General features: G+C 38.5%; 1 protein-coding gene across 8 annotated transcripts in view; it reads right to left on the bottom strand.

Moving 5' to 3' along the window:
• Positions 1–21,333, bottom strand: part of tenm1 (teneurin transmembrane protein 1) — a 1,611,625-nt gene that overhangs the window by 565,269 nt on the left and 1,025,023 nt on the right. For all 8 annotated transcript variants that reach the window (XM_052021038.1, XM_052021037.1, XM_052021042.1 and 5 more), the window contains one exon: positions 4,877–5,159. In XM_052021038.1, the coding sequence (XP_051876998.1) occupies positions 4,877–5,096 (220 nt within the window). In that variant the 5' untranslated portion in view covers positions 5,097–5,159. The remainder of the gene's footprint in view (positions 1–4,876; positions 5,160–21,333) is intronic.

The raw sequence follows: 21,333 nt of genomic DNA, 5'->3' as shown, positions 1-21,333 counted from the left end.
CAGATAAATTTGGGTGGCACAGCGGTGTAGCAAGTAGAGACGCTGCCTCACAGCGCCAGAGACCCAAGTTCAATCCAGACCTCAGGTGTTGTCTGGGTGGAGATTGCACCTTCTCCCTGTGACTGCATGGGTTTCCTCCTGCTGCTCCAGTTACCTCCCACATCCGAAAGATGGGCAGGTTGGTAGTTTAATTGGACACTGTAATTTGCCCTTAGTGTGTTGGTGGCAGGTAAAATCTGGGGGGCAGTTCTTGAGGATGTGGGGAGAATAAAAGAACAGCAATCATGCAGGAACAGCGTTGATGGTCAACACGGACTTGGTGGGTTGAAGAAATATCTGTTTCCTGCTGTGTATCTTTATGACTCTAAAATTTATGTCACTCAGCTCACAGAAGATGGCGCATTTTTCCCTACCGCACCAGGTGAAGTGCAGATCATGATGAACCAGTTTTTTGATGTGACTGTCACTCAGTGTGTCAATCAGTGATAAGAAAATAGCTATCATGTGACATGGTACTGACATCCCATCCAAAATCTAAATTAATAATGAAAACTTGCACAAAGAGCATCACTTCTGCTATCTTGATTCAGCTCTTATCAACTTATCCAGTCTTAACAGCCCACTTGGTGTAAAAATAGTCAAAGCCTCTGTCAACTCTGACAAGCTAACCTCTTGTCTGGAACAACAAGCTGTTAAGCCTGAACACAAAGGCATCTGTAAATTAGGTTTGTATCTCCGTGCTATTCTTCATAGCTGTGAAAGCTGGGCCACACACTTTGGGCAGGAGAAAAGACTGACAGCTTCTATCTTCAACGTATCCTAAAAAAACCTTAGCTATTTAAAACCAACAGACTGGCAACAGCGAGACGACTGACAGAACCATCTCACAGTACATGCAGATTACACAAGATGCTCACGGGCTTTGCTGGATTTGATAAGATTGTCCATCAAAAGTAGTGCTCTATGGGTAACCATTTACAGTGTAGAGGAAAGCCAAAGCTGTGGGAAAGTGGCAAGATCAAACAATTCTCAACAAATTCACATTGCCACTGACAACTGGAGAACCCTCCCACCCACTCAAATCAGGAGGAACCTGGTCAAGACTGGTATAGTTATGATGGAGAAGCCTCAAAGATCCCAGGCCAAGGAGCAGAGGAATGGGATCTTCCTTTGCATCACTGCTAAACACCATTGACTGACCTATTTGCATTTTTAACCTGTCCAGAAGTTGAACTGACTTCTTCCAAAAGATGAGAGTAACTGGCCTTGACATTAAAGCAGCAGTTGAAGGATCCCTAATAAAACTAAAGTCAATATGAATTGAGAGCCAAACAATCTAATGGTCGGGGTCATATCTTGCACAAAGGATAGGTGGTGGTGGGTCACCTATCTCAGCTCTAGGACATTGAAGCAGAAATTCTTCAGGGTGTTGTCCAAGGCCCAACCATCTTCAATTATTTCATCAATGATTTTCATTCAATCATTAGATCAGAGATGTGACGTTTGCTGATGATTACACAGAATTGTGTTCCATTGACAGCTCTTCAGAAAATGAAGTGGTTCATGCAGCAAAAACATAAGTTATTTAACTTGTCTACTTCCACAGTGTGTTCCTAACCTATAACCTCTACCACCGAGTAAGATGATGGCAGCAGATGTATGGGAACACCTCAACGTGCAGGCCTCACCCCAAGTCACATATTGCCTAACTTGGAAAATTATGTCTACTCCTTTATCATCACTAGGTCAAAATCCTGAAACTCCATACAGCACATTGATATTGGAGTGCCATCACCAGGAGATGGTTCATCATGATCTCCTCCTCAAGGACAATTAAGGATGCGTAATAAATGCTGGCAGAGCCAGCAATGCCGTAAAACGTTTTTAACAAAGGCTGATCAGCTTTCATTCAACACTAGTTCCATTAATTCCAAGCTCCACAAGCTGAATGCCTTACATATTTCAACATGTTTTTTAGTATTTCACTGCATCATGCAGCAAAACCAACCAGCTGGATGCTAAATGTCTAATTTGTGAGCACAACTATTACGTGGTAAACTAAGATCATAATCATTTCTGGCCTCTGTACTCATCTTTACAATAAGAAACCCATGTAGTACCAAGCTATATGGGGCAGCAGTAACAGTTTCATTATTGTCAGGTGCTTGGCCTTTGTGCCATTGGTTAAGGAAGGGTGAAAATTAGTCTACTGAATTATGTATTATTGCCTGTGAACAGAATCTTGGCCTGTTGCAATGCCCTTGATGGAAGAGAAAATAATCTTTCAACACAATATCAAGATTCACAAATAACCAGGCTGTGCACATCTCATTTACATAATTGTTGACTAGCTATAGCCCTATTTAGTGATAACACATTCTGAAATGTATTCAGGCTGTTCACTGGTTCTCCTACCAGCAGGCTGTGAGAATATTAATTTCTTTCACAATCTCTATAATGTATTATAAATCATTTCTAGAAATATTCATTGGAACAATCATATAAAAATCCGGAAGTATTTAGAATACAGACAGGTTATCCAAAAACGTACAAAGATTACTTGAGCTTTGCGCAATATTATGAACACAACTCCATGCAAAACGTCTAAGTATACAAAGAAACATGTTTAATACAAATTGACACTTCAGCGCAGTATTGAGGAGCTCCGGACTAATTGAGATGCCGTATTTCAGATGAGGCATTGAAATGAGGTCCTGTCTGTTCTGTCGGGTAAAATGTAATCATATTTCAAATAAGAGCAAAAAAGTTATCCCCAAGCCCCAGCCAATACATCCAATAATCAATCTCACTAATACTGATTATCTGATCATATTTGTGCTTGAATACAAACTGGGACCATGTTTTCTGAGTTATAACCATAGTCCCAGTTCTTCCATATTTCATTTGCTTTCGAATGGTATGAAAGGTGCTACATAAATGCTAGTCTTATTTGAAACTTCAACTGCTTGGCTGAGAAGCCAATCACATTAAAGTGCTCTCACAGTCAGCAAACCAGGAAGCAATTCTTAATGAATGTACATTGATAAATTGGTTTATTGTCATATGTACCGAGCATAATGAAAAACTGTGTTTTGCACACCATCCATACAGATCATTTCATTACAACAGTGCATTGAGGTAGTAAAAGGGAAAACAATAACAGAATGCAGAATGAAGTGTTACAGTTACAAAGAAAGTGAAGTGCAGTGCAGTGCAGGCAGACAATAAAGTGCAAGGCCATAATGAGGTAGATTATGAGGTCAAGAGTCCATCTTATCATACTAGGGGACCATTCAATAGTCTTATAACAGTGGGATGGAAGCTGTCCTTGAGTTTGGTGGTACCTTCTTTCAGGCTTTTGAATCTTCTGTCCAAAGGGAGGGGGGCAAAGAGAAAATGTCTGGGGTAGGTGGGGCTTTGATTACGTTGGCTGCTTTACTGAAGCAGTGAGAAGTGTCGGCAGAGTCCATTGAAGGAAGGCTGGTTTCCTGTGTCCACAACTCTCTGCAGTTTCTTGCAGTCACGAGTAGAGCAGTTGCCATACCTAATTGTGATGCATCTGCATAGGATGCTTTCTATGGATGCATCGGTAAAAATAGGTGAGGGTTGTTGACACTGAGGGAAAGGTTGTTGTTATGACACCATGCCACTAGGGTGTCTATCTCCTTCCTGTACTCCAACTCATCATTATTTGAGATTTGGTCCACTAAGGTGGTGTCATCTGCAAACTTGTAGATGGAGTTAGAGCAGAAGCTCGTCATGCAGTCCAAAGTGTATAGGAATTAAAGTAGGTGGCTTAGGCTGCAGCCTTGTGTTTTAACCATTTCAGGGTGCACACTAAAGAAGATTGGAACATTGACATCTGTTTAATGTAAAAGCTGAAATATTATCAATTTGACTTGCTCTGCTATAATTTTGGCTTAGATGCCACAAAATGTTCACTTGGGCTTAATATATTTCTGCAAAGACTTCCAAGAAATTTAAAGGCAGAGCTGCTTCCTAAATTCCTGAAATTCGTATCAGTTCTTGAAAAATTAATTTGATTTCACTGGATTAGCTGAAAATGTTGCTGCCAATGAAAACACACTAGATCATTGACAATGTTAAGGTGCACATGCACAAATACCCTTAAGTTGCTGTCAGTTTCACTAAGTACTGAAAACAAACACCAATGGTTTTGCTGTAATTAGTACCAGAATAATTCAACCTACATTGTTGTTATCAATGCAAGAATAAATTTCCTATAAGCAGTAGTCCAGATATTCAAAATTATTAAATGACAGGACACAAATTGACATTGCCCTTTCTTTAAAACAAACTAAAAAAATTATTCTAAATTCATAATCAGTTTACAATCAATTTTGAACTATAGAATATCGTCTAAAATACTAGAACGATCTCTGGACCTACAAATCCATGATAGGCCATTCTTAACATATCAAAAAAATATTGGCACAAATTTCATGATGTTACCACTGGTCAATCTGTACGAGCTAAAATACATTCCCATAAAACTTAATTGCTTTATTACTGTCAAAGTTACTGTAGCATATTAATAGTTTTGTTGAACACTACTTTTAAAAGCTAGACTAATTCATGAATTGCAGTTACCTTTCTATTCAATCTGAATGAAAATGCACGAAAAAAATAATTTTAAAAATGGAAATTCCAGAGTAAAGTTCCTTCAAACTATGAATTATTAAGTTGTCAGCCTAAAGAAATGGAGAAAGAAATTAGGCTCATTTCCTGCTTGTCTTATTTAATGGCACATTTTCAGCTTGCTCATTTCATTTGACAGGCTTGACTTAAGATGCGTGCATTATATATCTAAATATACATTTAATATTTAATGCACACACAAAGCACATGCACATACCTTGTCTGGATTCTTCAACTGTTTGCATGATATCTTTCTTATGACAGTTGTAATTCATCCTCAGCTCATTACTGTATTCATGAAGTGTTTCTCTGGAGTCAAGAGATTTGTGGGGGCTTCTTCCATCTTCACTTTCATCTGAAGAACTCGTGTATGCTAATTCCATCTCGCACCGAACTTTGGGCAGTGGCTGGTAAGGTTTACAATCCATCTGATCCATTCCTTGTATAGCTGGCACACAGACATTAAAACAGGGAGGCCAAGATGCTTAATCGAGAATGACCTATAAAGATAAATAGAAAATTTGTAAATATATAATTTCTCGATGTCTGAATTTTCAAAAAAGTGCACATGGGTAAACAGGGAAAGAAGAACTTTAACATTATCTCATGACATTTAGTTTATCCTATCTACGTTACAGATTTACTATTAAAACTATAATAAATCACAGAATTTGACAGCACAGGAAAAGGCCTTCAGCCCAAAATGCTTACACAGGTTCTCTGAAAGATCAGGTCACTTAGTTCCTTTTTCTGCCTTCTGGCAAAAACCACTTAAATGGTTATTTTTCAAACAGTTCTCTCTTTCCTCTTTAAAAGCTATTTCTGATCCAGGTGGGAATTTCACGCTTTAACAACAGTATGTGGGAAAAAAAAAATCTCTTAGCATCTCCCTCTGTTCTGCTGATGATCTTAAATTTAAAGCTTCTAATTATAAGCTCACTGGTTAGAGGACATTATTTCCTATTCTCATTTGCTCTGATAAGCCTCTCATAATTTTCAACACCCTTATCATATCTCCTCTTCACCTTCAATTGTAATGAAAGTAAGCCCAGTTTTTGTAGTCTCCACTTGTATCTAAAGCTTCTCATCATCACATTAATGTTTGTAAATCTCTTTTACAATTTCTGCTCTTAATGCCCTTCTTGAAATTGAGGCTCCACTGTAGTCAGTGTTATAAAAATTGCCTTGCAAAAAAGTTCTGCAATTTGTGCCTGCTTTCCTCAGATTTATAATATATTCCTATTTACAAAATTCCTGATCTCACCTGATTTTATTTGTTGCTTAGTAACATCCTTTTTGCATTTCTGCACATCTTCACTTCCAGGTTTTTCTCCTCTCCTGTGCTCTTTAAAGTTCAATCATTGCATTCTTTTGCTCTCTCCTAATTCTTCCTCCAAAGGCTATTTGCTTACATTTCTCTGGAAAACTATGATAGAGTCATAGAGAGGTATCACAGAAACAGGCTCTTTGGCCCATCAAACTCATGCCAACTATCAACAATACCTGACACAAAAAAACAGAAAGCTGAAGAAGTCTGTGGGTCAAGCAGCAAGTTCAGGTTGAGACACTGATGTAGGGTTTTGACCAGAAACATTGACTGACACCTTTTGCCACCCCAGATGTTGATTTCTTCCAGTGTTCTTTTTTCTGTTCCAGATTCTAACATCTGCAGTCCCTTTTATCTTCGACAATATCTGATATACCTGCTCACTTACGGAAGGACCTCAAATGTCAGCCTGTGATGTTACTGTGCTGTTAACCATTCAATAAGAAAACTAATATGATTTAAACCATTCCTTCCGTCCTGAAGCCACTTACATTTATCTTTGTAGAATACCATATTCTCCATATTTATATAATTTGCAGACTTTCACAAGACCAAATCACCTTCATATATGGAGATGCAACAATCCCAATATGCCCTGTGCTCAGAACTGCTGATCTTGCTCCAGTCTGATAATAACCATCAATCACTACTCTTCAACCAACTTCCTTTTGATACTACCTCATTTCCTTCAACACTGTAGTGTAGAAACCAGCTTTGTGCTGCTATGGTGATCAGTCCCCATGATTCTATGCCCAAAAATTATTTGGTATGCAATCAGTTATCATCCAAATTATAGCAGTGCACATGTACTGAAAATCCTGAGACAACTTACAAATGAAGGAACTTAGAATATTGTGCAGTTGTATTCCATGTAGCAGTTGTCGGATGAGTCTTTGACTAGAAAGTCAAGATGATTTGAAGGGGATAATCAAAGTTGGCCAAGATCAGGTCGGATTGATGGCCAGTTCAGGAGACATAACAAGTCGAGTGTATAATCAGGAAGGTGTGTATGTCACATATGTGGGGTTCTGGAGTGATTGAATTTGTGAGGGAGCTGTTGATATAGCAATCATAGTGGAGACGTAGGAAGGATGGGATAGCACCATGGCTGGCTATGTTTGAAAGTAAGGCAACATTTTCAATTGTGGCCCTTAGTAGTTCCTTTAAGTTCCAATGCCAGGATATATGTGGAGTTGCCTTTCCCAAATGAAGTTGGTAGAACTCTAGCTGGATTCAGGACCAGTCATGCACTGGAGTACTCAAAGAAGTATTTGACACCTTGGAAAGAATCTTGTCCTTTGCCACATATGAGAACACAATATCCACTAACCATCATGCTTTGCATTCCCCTTCTAAAATTCACTTCCACTGAAATACAATAGATGGTTGATCCTGTAAATGGATAGTTAGAGCAAATGCTGATGATTGAACTTCTGCTCTTTGTTTCTATATACATTGTGCTCAAAATCTGAATCAGGTGTGGGGTCTGGTTGCACAGTTTCTAGTTATTATTGATAATAGCAAGTGATGTACTTTCAGTATTTAATAATTGTGTGCTTCCTCTCTGCTCAGAGGGTTGGGCATTTACTTATGACCCAAAAATTGAGCACCATTGATTTCTAGCCCTCTGTGCCTTTATTTACTCAGGAAGTCTCCAATTAAACACCTTTTGAAAATCCATCTACAGATCTGCCATACTTCGAGTATCAATACATACCTAAAAACTCTATTAAGTTTGTTGAGCTCATAGTTGGTGATTATTTTTGATGGACTGGCACATTTCCATGTGAAAATAAATTTGATTCTCATTGATCTGATAAATTAACTATTTTGCTTTCTACAAATGCTTCCTGGCCCACTGTATTTATAGCATTTCCAATTTTCATTTCATAGCTCCAGTATCTGCAGCATTTTACATGTAAATTTTCATCTGCATTGTGGTCCTTCAAAGCTGCCAAATTTTTGCTCTGTCTTCATTGTTGAACATCTGTGCTCAGCTATGATCCCTTATGTCCAAGGTTGTTTGAAAGATTGTCATGGGTATACACTCTGGGATTTCATCTGTGTCTGCTGTTAGAATTCAAAGATATATTTCATCATTATTAGACAGATTCCTTTTCCATTTTAATTTCCATCAACATTTTTAGTACCCTTAATTTTGCAAAATTCATTTTTCCTCCTTATTACATTTTCTCTCAAGTTTCTTTTGTAGATTAGTCTTTAATTCTCAATTTAATTCATCTTCAGTGTGAGGCACTGATTGTAATGTAACAAAAAAGGGACTTAAATGACTTTTAGATTAAATTTAAGAGTAATGTAAGTGGACAATGAAGGGGAGAAACACTCTGATATTTACCATACATCCAACATAGATCTATCTGTGCTTTGAGTTCATAAACAACTCCACTTTCTTTGAACAGAAGTAGTTTGTGTCAGTGCTGCAAGATTTATTCTTCAGTAACACATTTGGATAAGAATCCAGCAGTCACTTGTATTCATAATGACAACAGAGCACAATGCCTGGCCCTTCATCAGAAAAATCTTGCTATTCACTATTTTAATCTTTGAAAATTGGTCCCTCATTGTTCTATTAGTACTTTTTTAAATGAATAATTACCATTTCCCACCATATAATCAAGAGCACTGTCTGGTTTGACAAAGAAAAAAGATTTCTATTTGATGCAAAATACAATCTAATAACATCTTTATTTTCTTCTACACTCATGAAGATGTGGGTGCCTGTTACTGCAAAAGAGTTGTTTCATCTTGCACATGAGCTTGTCCATTTATTAATCCAGAGAGTACTGTCACACAATTAGCACAGAGTTATGAGGGATGCTTCAGGATATCACTAATATTGTGCAGTGTAAAATAGTTTAAGGATTAGAAAATATTACCATAGAATCAAGAAGTCCAAGTTCTGTGAGAACCCCTTTGAGAGCAAGTCCTTCTCACTATTTGATTATTATTATTGTTATTATATTATTGCATGCCATGTGGATTCCAACTCCAAAATTGAGTGAAGTTCTGTTCAAAATATCCGGAAGTACATTTCAGACTGATAGCGCAGTTCAAGTACATCAACTCACTCTTTCAAAGCAGTTTAGCTAGCTCTGCATGTATTCTAAGAACATGCAAACATAAAAAATAGGAGTAGAAATAGACCATTTGGTCCTTCAAGCCTGCTGTGCCATTTATTAAGATCATGGCTGATCTTCTATCTCAGTGCCATTTTCCTGCACCATCCCTAGATTTGTTGATTCCCTCAATATCCAGAATTCCATCAATCTCTGTTTTGAATTAACTCAGTGACTGAGCCTCCACAGCCCTCAGGGTAGAGCATTCACAAACCTCAGCATGAAGAAATTTCTCCTCATTGCAGTCCTAAATGCCTGACCCTCATTCTGAGACTGTGACCTCCGCCCAATCCCCCCGTCCCAGACTTCTCATCCAGGAGACGCGTTCTCCCTGCATCTAGCCTGTCAAACCCTGCAAGAATTTTGTAAGCTCTGGAAATTTCCTCTGAACTCTAATATATGTCCTTGCTGGTTACCACAACGTATTTAATTATTTACACAGTCCTTCAAAGGACCACTTGTGCATGCCAAGACCATTCGTGAATATCCCCCGTGGGACTGTGAAAAAGATGTGCAAAGAAAGACAAAAACAAAGGCAAGGTAGAGTGAATAATCTAAAAATGAAAGAGGAAATGAAACTAATGGAAGTATTCAGCAGGTCAGGCAGCATTTATGGAGAGAGAAAATCAAGGTTAACATTTCATGTAGTTGATGCTCCATCAGGAGTAGGGTTGGATTGCACCTGACCTTCTCAGACAAATTGATTTGAAACATTGACTATTTCCCTCATGTGTGCTGGTCAATCTGTTCAAAATAAACACATCGTTTTTTTTAAATGTGCCATCTGGTAGCCGATGGCTTTAAAAGGAATTCCAGCTTTCAGACATTTGTGTCACATTCACAGTCAAACAAATGCCCCAAACATCCTGGAAGTCAGATGTGCCATTGTGTCCAAGGTGAAGGACTCCGAGGAAGTGGTCTGGTTGCACTTTGCTCTCAGTGGGAGATGGTGTAGGAGTGTGGTACAACCTGTGGGAAAAGTTTTGTTTCAATAAGTAATCATTTTTTGGGATTTATGCATCACTGGCAAGGCCAGCATTTATTGCTCATCCCTAATTTCTAATTAAGTTGGTGGCAAATTACCTCCAACTGAGGGACATTTAAAAATCAACTACACAGGGTGGTCATATATAGGCCAAGAGGTAAAGATGGCAGATTTCCTCCACTGAAGAGCATTAGTGAACCAGAGGGACTTTTATGAATACTAACTTTTGTGGTCATTATTACTAAAACTGGTTGTTGCTTTTCCAAATTCTGGATTGTTAACCATATTTAGATGCCATAGCTGCCATTACAGGTTTTGAACTAGAGTCCCTGGATTGTTAATTCAGGCCTCAGGGTTACTAAGCCAGTAACTTAACTGCTGTAGCACCACTGTACCCATTGGGGTGTCAACTTGGAGCCCGCTTCAACTCATGAGGATTCACGTAGTTCTCCATATCCAGGAACAGTGCAGGTGGAGATGGAATACGGGCCACGAGTCCAGGAAGTGGATTTGCTGCATGACAATTTGGCCTTACATCATTGAGAGTTTGAGCTCACACTAGCCATATTTTAAATCAGTCTGTCTCTGACAGCAGTGCAATCTGCACATGAAGGTTGAATAGCAGTGTGCTGACAAGGCATTGCAAGACATTCCATAGCATTTCTACTTTAGTCTATTATCATTGATGCACTTGATTATATAAGATTGCTAAAAATCTGGCGTTGGTTTCCTCACTTCAAACTCCTGTCTCAGTTGTGACCAGAAATAATCACATTTGAAATCACGGATTATGATTTGCATACTGAAAGAAGCTGTACTCAGGCCATCATTCGTCCTTTGTATAACAAAAGACAATGCACAAAATATTTATAGAATTCTATTGAAATACCACTGGAATACTCTAAAACAAACGGGTGGCAGAAAACTGCAGCAGTTCATATTTTTGTACAATATCTTCCTTTGCTAAAGGTCTATGTGAAAAGCTTGCCAATCAATCTCAGGGTGCTGGTCTCAGCACAATGGATAAGATTCTTTGGATACAGAATTCAGTGACCTTTGAATGAGCTACTGAATACTCCTTGTCCACAAAGGATTTTTTTTGTGACCTTTCCATCATATTGCTGACAGGAACAATACTACTGCTCAGAACTCTGCACAATGCTGTGAAGATTAAATGTCCAAACCATAGCTTGCAAGGTGCAGTCTCCCTCAAAAAAAAACATAACTTCAGAAACATTGATTATGAAAAACTATTTCAATGGACTATTTGGGCCATAGTACAGTGCACTGCACCAGCCTTTGAGATGGCATTTAAAAGAAACCAAGGACAGAAACCTTTGAGTTAGAGACTTAAACCTACCTCCCACATCCACACCACCCCCCACCACAACCCCATTCCGTGCACTAAATGTTTCACTGCACTTCCTTTAATGAGTATAGAGTAACTACCATATACTCAGTTGGATAATGAAATTCAATCTGCACAATTTTCTGGGTTAATAAATTGTCACTTTTCCCACTCGTCACTGTTAAATTGAACAACGCCAGTTACATCAATATCTGAGTGGAAAATAAAACACTGCTGAATATGATACTATCCAAAAATGTGACAAATAATGAAATAGGCCCAAGCAGAAGTATGCTTCTGCCCGCGGAATATTGCTGGACTGTAAAGTACATTCAAATCATCCATTGGCTTCATCTCATTTACAGTTGTATACTAAACTGAATACTTTTGTTGTTCAACATTTCTTCTTTGTGGAATATATTCAGGTATTGGAACTGTGTCTAAACTGCTCCTCTTTCAGGCCTGGGAACAGCTGCAATTCATGCATTGGCATTTCTATACAGTAGGAGTGATTTCCTGCATAATCATATTTAAAAACAATATGACTGGAAAGAATTTGAGGTGCAGATGGTCTTCCTGATGTCAGTAATGGAAAGACTGCACACAAAGTAACTTAAAATCTTGACACCTTTAGATTGCCAATACATTATAATACTATAGCTGGAATTTTCAAAGTACAGAGTGAAAAATGTTCCTGTAGTTTTCTAGCCTCTTCTGTGAACAACTTTTGTGAAGGTGTGTGGATCATCTCTTTGAGGAATAGAAACAAAAATGTTCTTTTCTGGCCTTTGATGACGTTTATCCAATGGTTCTTCTGATCTCTGTAGGAATTGCAGCAGAAGCTCAAGAGAAGCCCATTAAATTTATGGTATTTTTTTTTGTTACTGTAATGCATAATGTTAGGACTTTCCTTGTCTTAAAAATTCCCAGACTTGGTGAATCCCAATATTTCCCAAAACAAGCAGATGAACAAAGCAACTTTGGAGTATTTTGCCTACAAAGTGTCATTTTGGCAATGGCAGCACTTAGTTTTCAATAACTGGCAGTATGTATAGACTATTTTTAGCAAAATCAAGTCAACTCATTCACCTACCCTCCCATCAACTACCACTTAAAAGGTCATTGCTACCCCTTGCTTTCTTGGGCAGATCTCCAATCCTATCAATGAATGAGTGACCTCAGTCCTAAAACAAACAAAACCATTCAAAATATATAAACCTGAGCAGCAAATTGGCAGATGTGACCTTTTACTTTTATTGTTTTGTTCATTTTTTTCATGATAATATAACAAAATATTTTGTGTACATTTAAATTCATTACGGTGGATTAAGTTGCTTATGTAACTGTGTAATTCTTAATTACCAGCCCATAATAGCATTGTTGAACTAGTTATGTTCAACTAATATGAATAGTACACAGTCCACCAATCCAACTATGGAGTGAAACTTAGCAAAGAATACAAAGCAAAGAAATAAAGCTGGTCATGAATAAGCCTAAGGAGCACTGTATAGAAGCTGCCAGAAACATTCAAAACCAGTTTTGATAAAGTTGGGCTCCAAGTGCCACATGTACTTTAAGCAGTAGCTTGCTATAATTGACCCAAGTTGATCCCATGAACTTCATGAAATACAACACAAACAATGTAATGGTAATTGTTAAGTAGTAGTAGAATATAGAACAATTCGTGAGAAAAAGGTGGAACGTGTATTATCATTCATGCTGCTGCTGACAGTTCCAATGTACTTAGTCAGCATTCACAAAAATCCAGTCACATGGTACTTTATATTCAAGTGATCTACTCAGCAACTTAATGTGATGCTGCTACCAAGAAAAAGAAAGTGCAGGACATCCACTTATTCCACAAAAACTGTTGTTCTCCTTGCAGATAAAGCAAAGTCAAGTTAGCAGCAGGACAGGAGGAGGGAGATATATTTATCATACCACATTCAGTGAGAAACTGTACTGTGGGTGTACTGCTGAACCAATAATAATGTTCCAAGGCTCATTAAATAATTGAGCATCTGGCCTCATTTCCAGAGATTGCTCAGCTGTCAGCACCAGTTAGCCATCCCAATACAACTCATCAGCCAGGCTGATACCAATTAAGAGTAGTCCTGCAGATAAACTATAGTATGGGAAAGGAAGAGATGAATCATAACAGTGAGAACTCACTTATAAAGTATTTACATCACAGAAACTGGCCAACAGGTCTAAAAGGTTCCACACTCCTGTTGAAGCTCCACGTCTCCTCATAACCTTATTCATCTAAGTCCATTAACATACCTCCCTCCCTTCAGTGTTTCTCCAACAACAAGCATTTATCCTGTTCATCTCCACTACTCCTTGTGGTACTGAGCTCCACATTTCATCCGCTCCCTGGGCAAAGATTTTGTTTTAATTAGATTTGATGACAACTGTCTTTATTTCTAATTCTGATTTAACCCTCAAGTGTAAGCTTCAGATCTTCCACTGATAGGGAACCATTCAAGCTTTCTGCTCACCTACCCACGAAGCCTGTTTTTACCTGGAGCAGATTCCTGAGCATAATTTTCCCCAAAGGAAGCTGGCCACCAGCTGATTGGAATTTCCAATCATAAGTGACAGGCCCAATCACCTGAAATGGAAGAAGAGCTGGTGAGACTCCACCCTCAGCTTTACCGGCTGTCAAAGCTATCAGTATGATTTAATATCTCAGACACTCACTTATAAAAATAACAAACAAAAAAAAAATCAAAATAATTAGGAAACAATTAGACACATTAAAATTAATTCAATTAAATAATAATAAAAGGAAGTTAACTTTTCCTTGTGCTTCTGTCCACAACTACACCTTCCTATTGATTTCAATGGCCTGCTGCGGCAGATTTCACAGCACAAAAGCTGGAAAATCTGTTGAACTTTGAGCTGCCTGTCTTTCTCCCTGGGGATTGCAAAGACAAAGTGCATTTGTCCTCAGAGCACTGATCATCTGACAAAAAGTTTGATACTTCTGTTTTTGCTAAAGAATCTCAAACTTCCCCCAACCGAGTTGGTAAAAGCCAACAGTAATGGGTGGAATTGCTGGCTGTTAAATGGACATCTTGGGCCAATCTCTGTATCTATCCTGTCAAGCCCTATAGGTGTCATAAAGATCAATCTATCTTCCATTTCCTAAACAACAAAGGCTCAGTTTGTTCAATCATTTCTTGTTGGTACAACTGCTCAGTTTTCTTTTGCACTTTCTCCACTTCTTCTTGCAACCTTCTACAAAACAGAATCAGAGTTATTTATCGTACTCAAGGCAAGTTTTAATATAGTTTAGTATATATGCAAGTTTTGGCATAGTAGTCTAACCAAGTTTTTAAATAAAAGTTCAATATAACTTCTTGGCATTTTGATTTTATTCTAGTGGAAATAAGCCCCAGGGTTTTATTTTAAATGATGTTATTAACCTGTATCTTACCTATTTCTGCATATGCATCCCCAGATTCCTCTATTCCTCATTATTTCCCACAGAATATTTAGCTTTCTCATCCTTCTCGTCAAAATATATTATCTCCAATCTATCTATATTGGTCCATTTGTCAAATGCACACTTATTCCACAAGTTTATTTATATCTTCCTGAATCTTCCACAGCCCACTGAATATACCCCTCAACTGAATGCCAATTCCCAATAATGTTAAAGTATTTTCAATTCTGGAGACAAAATTTTTTTAATATATAAATATCGAACAGAAGAGTTACAGTACAGATCCTTGTGGAATACCATTTTTTGATATTTGCCTTACAAGGGTAGCTACTTTTAATTTCCATTGCTGCTTTACATCCAGTTTTTCACCTATCCTGCTGCTGTTCCCTGACTCCATGTTCTGAACGTAGTCAGAATCTATCACATGGTACCTCACTGAAAGGTCACCACTCTAGGATTACTGGCTGCCCGTCCCTGGATCATACTGTTCTTCCAGTGTAGTCCTGAGTGCTGTCTTGCACAGAGAGACCTGCTTCCAGCCTGTCAGCAAGCTGCAGGGCAGTGCAATATTGCACATGGCCTTTCTCAGCATAATGTGCCAACTGTGCTGACAGAAAGGCTTTGACTGCCAGTGAGGACCCCAGTCCCCAAGGCCCACACAATATCAAAGGTAACACAATTACTGAATGTTTGTGAATGTCTGTGACATCCAAAAATGCTTTGGACTCATTGAAAACTTTGGGAAAAAAACCTGAAAAATTACACATACAATTAAACATTTAAATTAACTTCATTAAATCAAAGATTTAAACCATACATTTCCCTACAGCAGATTTTTCCCCATTCATTTTAACAAGATCAATGTACTTGCGCGAGATGCAACCTGGTTAGAACTCAGCTGGCAAGCTGGGAAATCTGCAGAAGTTGCCATGGAGTCTACCAACATATTGCAGGTATGTCAGGATGAAAAGGCTGTGCTTCAGCCCATGTCCAGGAATAGCCCACCTATGTGTCTACCTGCTGGCAGATCTGGGTGAATCTCTACTTCAAAATTGCCCAGAAATTTATCTTTATCTATATACTGTTAAACAGGCTGTGCAGCATCTTGCATCCCACTTCCAAAATATAGTTTCATGGACTGAACTGGTGATTAATTTTGAGTGCAGTCCTTAAACAATCATGCAAACCCTGATTTGAATATTGAAGATGGATGCTGTAAACACGTGCCTTCCAGCAACAGGCACTTAGCATCATTATTGCTGTTAGAAGCAAGAACAAGTTCTACTAAATGTCTCAGACAAATTTAGTGACTTACAAGACAAAACTCAAAAGGAATCACTATTGTTGAGAGTGCAGAGGACAGAGGAAGTGGCTTAAGAATGACTTGTTAAAGGAAAAGAGGCATAGCATCACCACAAATCATTCTCTCATTTAACTTCAGCTATATATGAAATAGAGGATAGTTCGTCAACCGGAACCTGTTCCAAACAGTCCAAGCTGTACATTAAAATTGCTCCAGTTGCAGAATCTGATGCCCTCCATTCCAGTAAGCACTGTGGTAAATCAAGGATATTTTATCTGGTATAGTAATGAGTACAATATTTGCCAAGCTACTGGCATCAATGTGGAAACTTCAGTCAGATGGACTATGCACAAATTGCTCCTACATCAAACAATGATCCTACTATCCATATCCTATGATATAATAACATCTGGGTCAGGGGCGACTGTTCAGAGAATGCCACAAGTAGGCGATTTAGAGACTTTGTTGTACTACTTGTGCTGAAGATAGCTGATGTGAACTCTGGAGTTCCAATAGCAACATGTGGAACAGAACACAGGAACACGAGTTGGTCTAAAACCATTATGAAAGCCCTTCCAGTGTTAGTCTTTGAAGGAATCACAGAATGTTCCCCAAGCAGAACTCGGCAGGTAGAATAGGTTGTACTATCACAGCACAGTCTGCAACACAACTGAAGCCTATGAAACCATTTAGCTGTCCCAACTGTAATTAATAGAAATCTTGCACATAACTTCTTTCAATAATGCATCAAATGAATGCCACAAGATAACAATCATTTCACACAAATGCAGAGTAAAGACAGTAAAAATAAAACAGTTCCATATACATATATATATATATATATATATAACACCTTTTACATCAATATCTCCTCAATCACTCTTCAAACAATTAACTACTTATTCCAAATGTCTTCATTATTTCAATGGAAGAAACTCAGCAGCCAATTTGGGCGCAAGAAACTTGCACAATTGCAATGTTGCAATGGCTAAATTATGACTTCTAGTAAAAGTGATTGAAAGAAAAATATTGGTCAGTACCCCAAGGATATTCTCCCTCAGTTCTTCAGAGCAGCTTCTTTATCCACCAGTGCCCCTGTTTGACAGCTCTTCTGAAAGACAGCACAAGGTCAGAGCTCATGGTGTTGGGGTAAAACATGAGCCCAATGTACAGTAAAAAATATCCCAATGTATAGTTGGAATAAATGGAGACACAAGAGATTCCGCAGATGCTGGAATCTGGAGCAACACACACAAAATGCTGGAGGAAATCAGCAGGTCAGGCAGCATCTATGGAGGGAAATAAACAGTCCTGAGTCCTGATGAAGAGTCTCGACCCGAAACGCTGACTGTTTATTTCCCTTCAAAGATGCTGCCTGACCTGTTGAATTCTCCAGCATTTTGTGCAAGATGGGATAAATGGGTCATTTTCATTTTTGCAAACTGTAACTGGCAACTGTAATCTGAGGGGGATCAGCAAGGTAGATATTGAGAGGATGGAATTATGTTCGCTTCCCTAATTACCTAGAATTTAAAGACTCACATGGTTTATTACTGTACTAGACTACCTTGAGGATGCCAGATTTGAATCCACAATGACCTTTGAGGTGTCGTCAGGAATCTACAGCTGGCCAAAATGCCCCTGGGATAGGGAACAAATAAAAAAAAAGTATGTTTCTGCTCTTGATCATTATCCAGTGAGCCCAGTTAGAGGGTCACACATAAAGGCCAGCTCAGGACATTATCACGTTCAGCTTCAATGCCCTCCATGGCCAAAATCATCAGATACTTGCTGCATAGTGAAACATATGAAGAGAAGACATTCATGCAAGATACAAGAGAGTAGTGAACATTTTTAGGATAGGGATGGAGTTGCAGAATTGGCAGAAGAAAAATTAAAATGTGATTATTTCTCATGATACCACATTCCTCACTATCTGAAATTGGAGGGGTCATGTGAGTATTGTAAAATTGATTTACCACTCATTTCAATGGCACTGTTACCAGTGATCATCACTGAACAAATCTGCTAATTCATTTTATAACTGCAATCTGCCTCATCGGATGGTAATGAATAAAAAAAGCCCAAAGAGCAATTGAAACGTTTGCTTTGGTGTATAGGATGAGATTCTCATAATATTGACATTTGCATTATATCACTCAGCTGCAGCTTTTTATTTGAATCTATTAGCCATGCAAGAAACAGCTTCAATCAATTGTGAAATATTTGGGACAGACTCTTCCAAGATTTGACTGAACATGCTGTGTTAGCAGATTTTTTAAATAAATATTTCCATCTACCGTTTTCTCCAGTACCATCTGGAAAAATTGACACCGAAACATTCCCTTGCAAAAATGGTTTGAACAGTCAAACTATAAAAGGACATCCAATTAGTTGAATGGATAATCAAGTTGGTAATGACTCAAGTGACCCCAAGGAAACCACATTCAAAAGGTCCTGTTTTCATATCCAGACTGCAAACTCTTAGTCATGGCAGAAGCCCAACTACTCAGAAGGAGCTGGAACCTTCTTTTAAGAAGGTCATGGCAAGGAAATTATGATCGTTTTGAATCCTTCAGTCCAAATCCAGAAGGGATGCATAGAAAATCATTACTTGAGGACATAATATCTCAAATAAGCCTTGCAGGATCCAGTGTTCAGTGAGTTGCAATTAGAAAAGGCCCTTTAAGAAATTATTGTCCAGAGACAAATCTCAAAATTGTCTTCTGTGACAGCACAACATTTGAAGTTATGGTATGAGCGACCAACAAAATATGCACTTTGCATCAATGTAGTCTAGTTTCTCTCAGCAACAGTACAGAATTGACATGCCTGTCCTTTCTGGGAAATGGGTTATCCATGAAGCACAGAAAGTGGCCAGTCGAATTTCCAGAATTTGATCCAGGAAACTTTAATTTTCACACAAGTAGCTCTGAAAATGGCAGCACCTTGTAAGTTTGTTTGTCCATCATTACGAACTCTCTACAGACATACAATTATATATCTCTGAGGATGCAATGCTTATAAAGGCTTTTGACTCAGGAACTGCCATGTTCTGCAGCACAATTACAATTCCATCATGGAAATCAATTGTTCCAATTTTTGTGCACCTTCCTGTGCTATAATCCTGAACCCACAGCCCAATTTAAACCACTAGTAAGTTCTTTTCTCCCCCCCCCCCCAATAGTTCTGTGGTCCAACCAGACCTGGTAGATTGGATTCAAAATCATAGAAGACAGAGGCGAGTGGCGGAGGGGTGTTTCTTTGACAGGAGATCTGTGACCAGTGGTGTTCCATGGGATCATTCCTGGGACCTCTGTTGTTTGCAATATTTATAATGGATTTGGATGAAAATATAGATGGGCTGAGTAGTAAATCTACAGATGGCACAAAAATTGATAGAACTGTAGATAGTGAAGAAGATTATCAAAGGATACAGCAGGATATAGATCAGTTGGAGATATTTAATCTGGAAAAGTGTGAGGTGGTGCACTTTGGGAGGTCAAATGTAAGAGGAAAGTATACAGTAAGTGGCAGGACCCTTAGGAGCATTGATGTACAGAGGGATCTTGGGTGCAAGTCCATAGCTCCCTGAAAGTGGCAACACAAGTAGATAGGGTGGTAAGGAGGACTCGAGCATACTTGCCTTCATTGGTTGGGGCATGGAGTATGCAAGTCAGGAAGCCATGATGCAGCAGTATAAAACTTCAGTTAGGCCACATTTGGAGTATTATACGCAGTTCTGGTCGCTGCATTACAGGAAGGTTGTGGAGGCTTTGGAGAGGGTGCAGAAGTGGTTCACCAGGATGTTGCCTGGATGAGAGAGTATTAGCTATAAGAGGTAAGACATCCTCAGATTGTTTTTTCTGGAGCATCAGAGGCTGAGAGGCGGCCTGACAGAAGTCTATAAACATAGGCATATAGTCTACAGGCATAGACAAGGTAGACAGTCAGAGTCTTTTTCCCAGGGTGGAAACATCATATACTACAGGACAGAGCTTAAAGGTGAGAGGGGAAATGTTTAAAGGAGATGTGTGAGGCAAGATTTTTTTTTGTCACACACAGAGTGGTAGGTGCCTGGAACACACTGTTGGATGCACTGGTAGAAATAGATACGATGATGACGTTTCAGAGGCATTCATAGGCATTCATACAGCCACATGAACATGCAGAAAATGGAGAGATATGGATCATGTGCAGGCAGATGAGATTAGTTTAATTTGGCATCAAGGTCAGCACAGACATCATGGGGCCTATTCCTGTGCTGTACTGTTTTATGTTCTATGTAGATGCAGGAATCATAAGCTTCCCTCCTTTTTGAAGTAATGCAACAATATATTTCATGTCTGAAATCTTCATTATGCTAGAAACATAACCATACTGGTTTCCAACAGTTTGTTTTGACTTGTATTCAATTGCAGTTGAAATCCATTCTTAATTTGGTTGGCTTTCCAAACAATAGTTCTACATCATATCAAATCCTTTCCAATTGTGCCCATGTTTCCCTCTACCAACATTATCAGTTCCAAAATACATTAAAGTATACTTATAAATCTAATATTTATTTGCCCATTTATGATTCATCCAAATGCTATTAAACTCATATACTGATTATCATCAACAAAATCTATATATTTGTGGAATACTCTGCTGCAAATGCAATAAATACTGAGTAGAACGATGATTGCAGAACAAACCCCATGGACCTTAATTTGTGACTTTACTCAGCCTGAGCTTCTTCCATTTATCATGGCCATCTATTTCCTTTGCTTTCAATCCGGTAAACTAATATGCCACAATCCCCCTTATTATCTAACAGTGGAACCTTATCAATACCCTCTGAAAATTCAAATACATCATATTCATGGGGTTACCTGTCAACTAAGTTTGTCACCTCTACTGAGTTCCCCAGCAGAACTTTGAGTCATAAGGTTTCCACATCCATACTGTTTCTCTTCAGGAAAAAATGATACATATCAAGGCAAAAATCTTGAAGATTAACCCTATTATTGGTTGTAAATTATTGATGACACCATGCTTTAACTAGAATCAGTTTAGTGTCTCCATATGCTATTACTTAACACTAATTAAATAAAGTCTTATAAATTATAATCAGCAGTAGT

The sequence above is a fragment of the Pristis pectinata genome, chromosome 8 (assembly GCF_009764475.1).
Source record: "Pristis pectinata isolate sPriPec2 chromosome 8, sPriPec2.1.pri, whole genome shotgun sequence".
In the NCBI taxonomy this organism is placed as follows: domain Eukaryota; kingdom Metazoa; phylum Chordata; class Chondrichthyes; order Rhinopristiformes; family Pristidae; genus Pristis; species Pristis pectinata.
The sequence above is the reverse complement of the archived record's forward strand: the minus strand, read 5'-3'. Positions and strand labels throughout refer to the sequence as shown.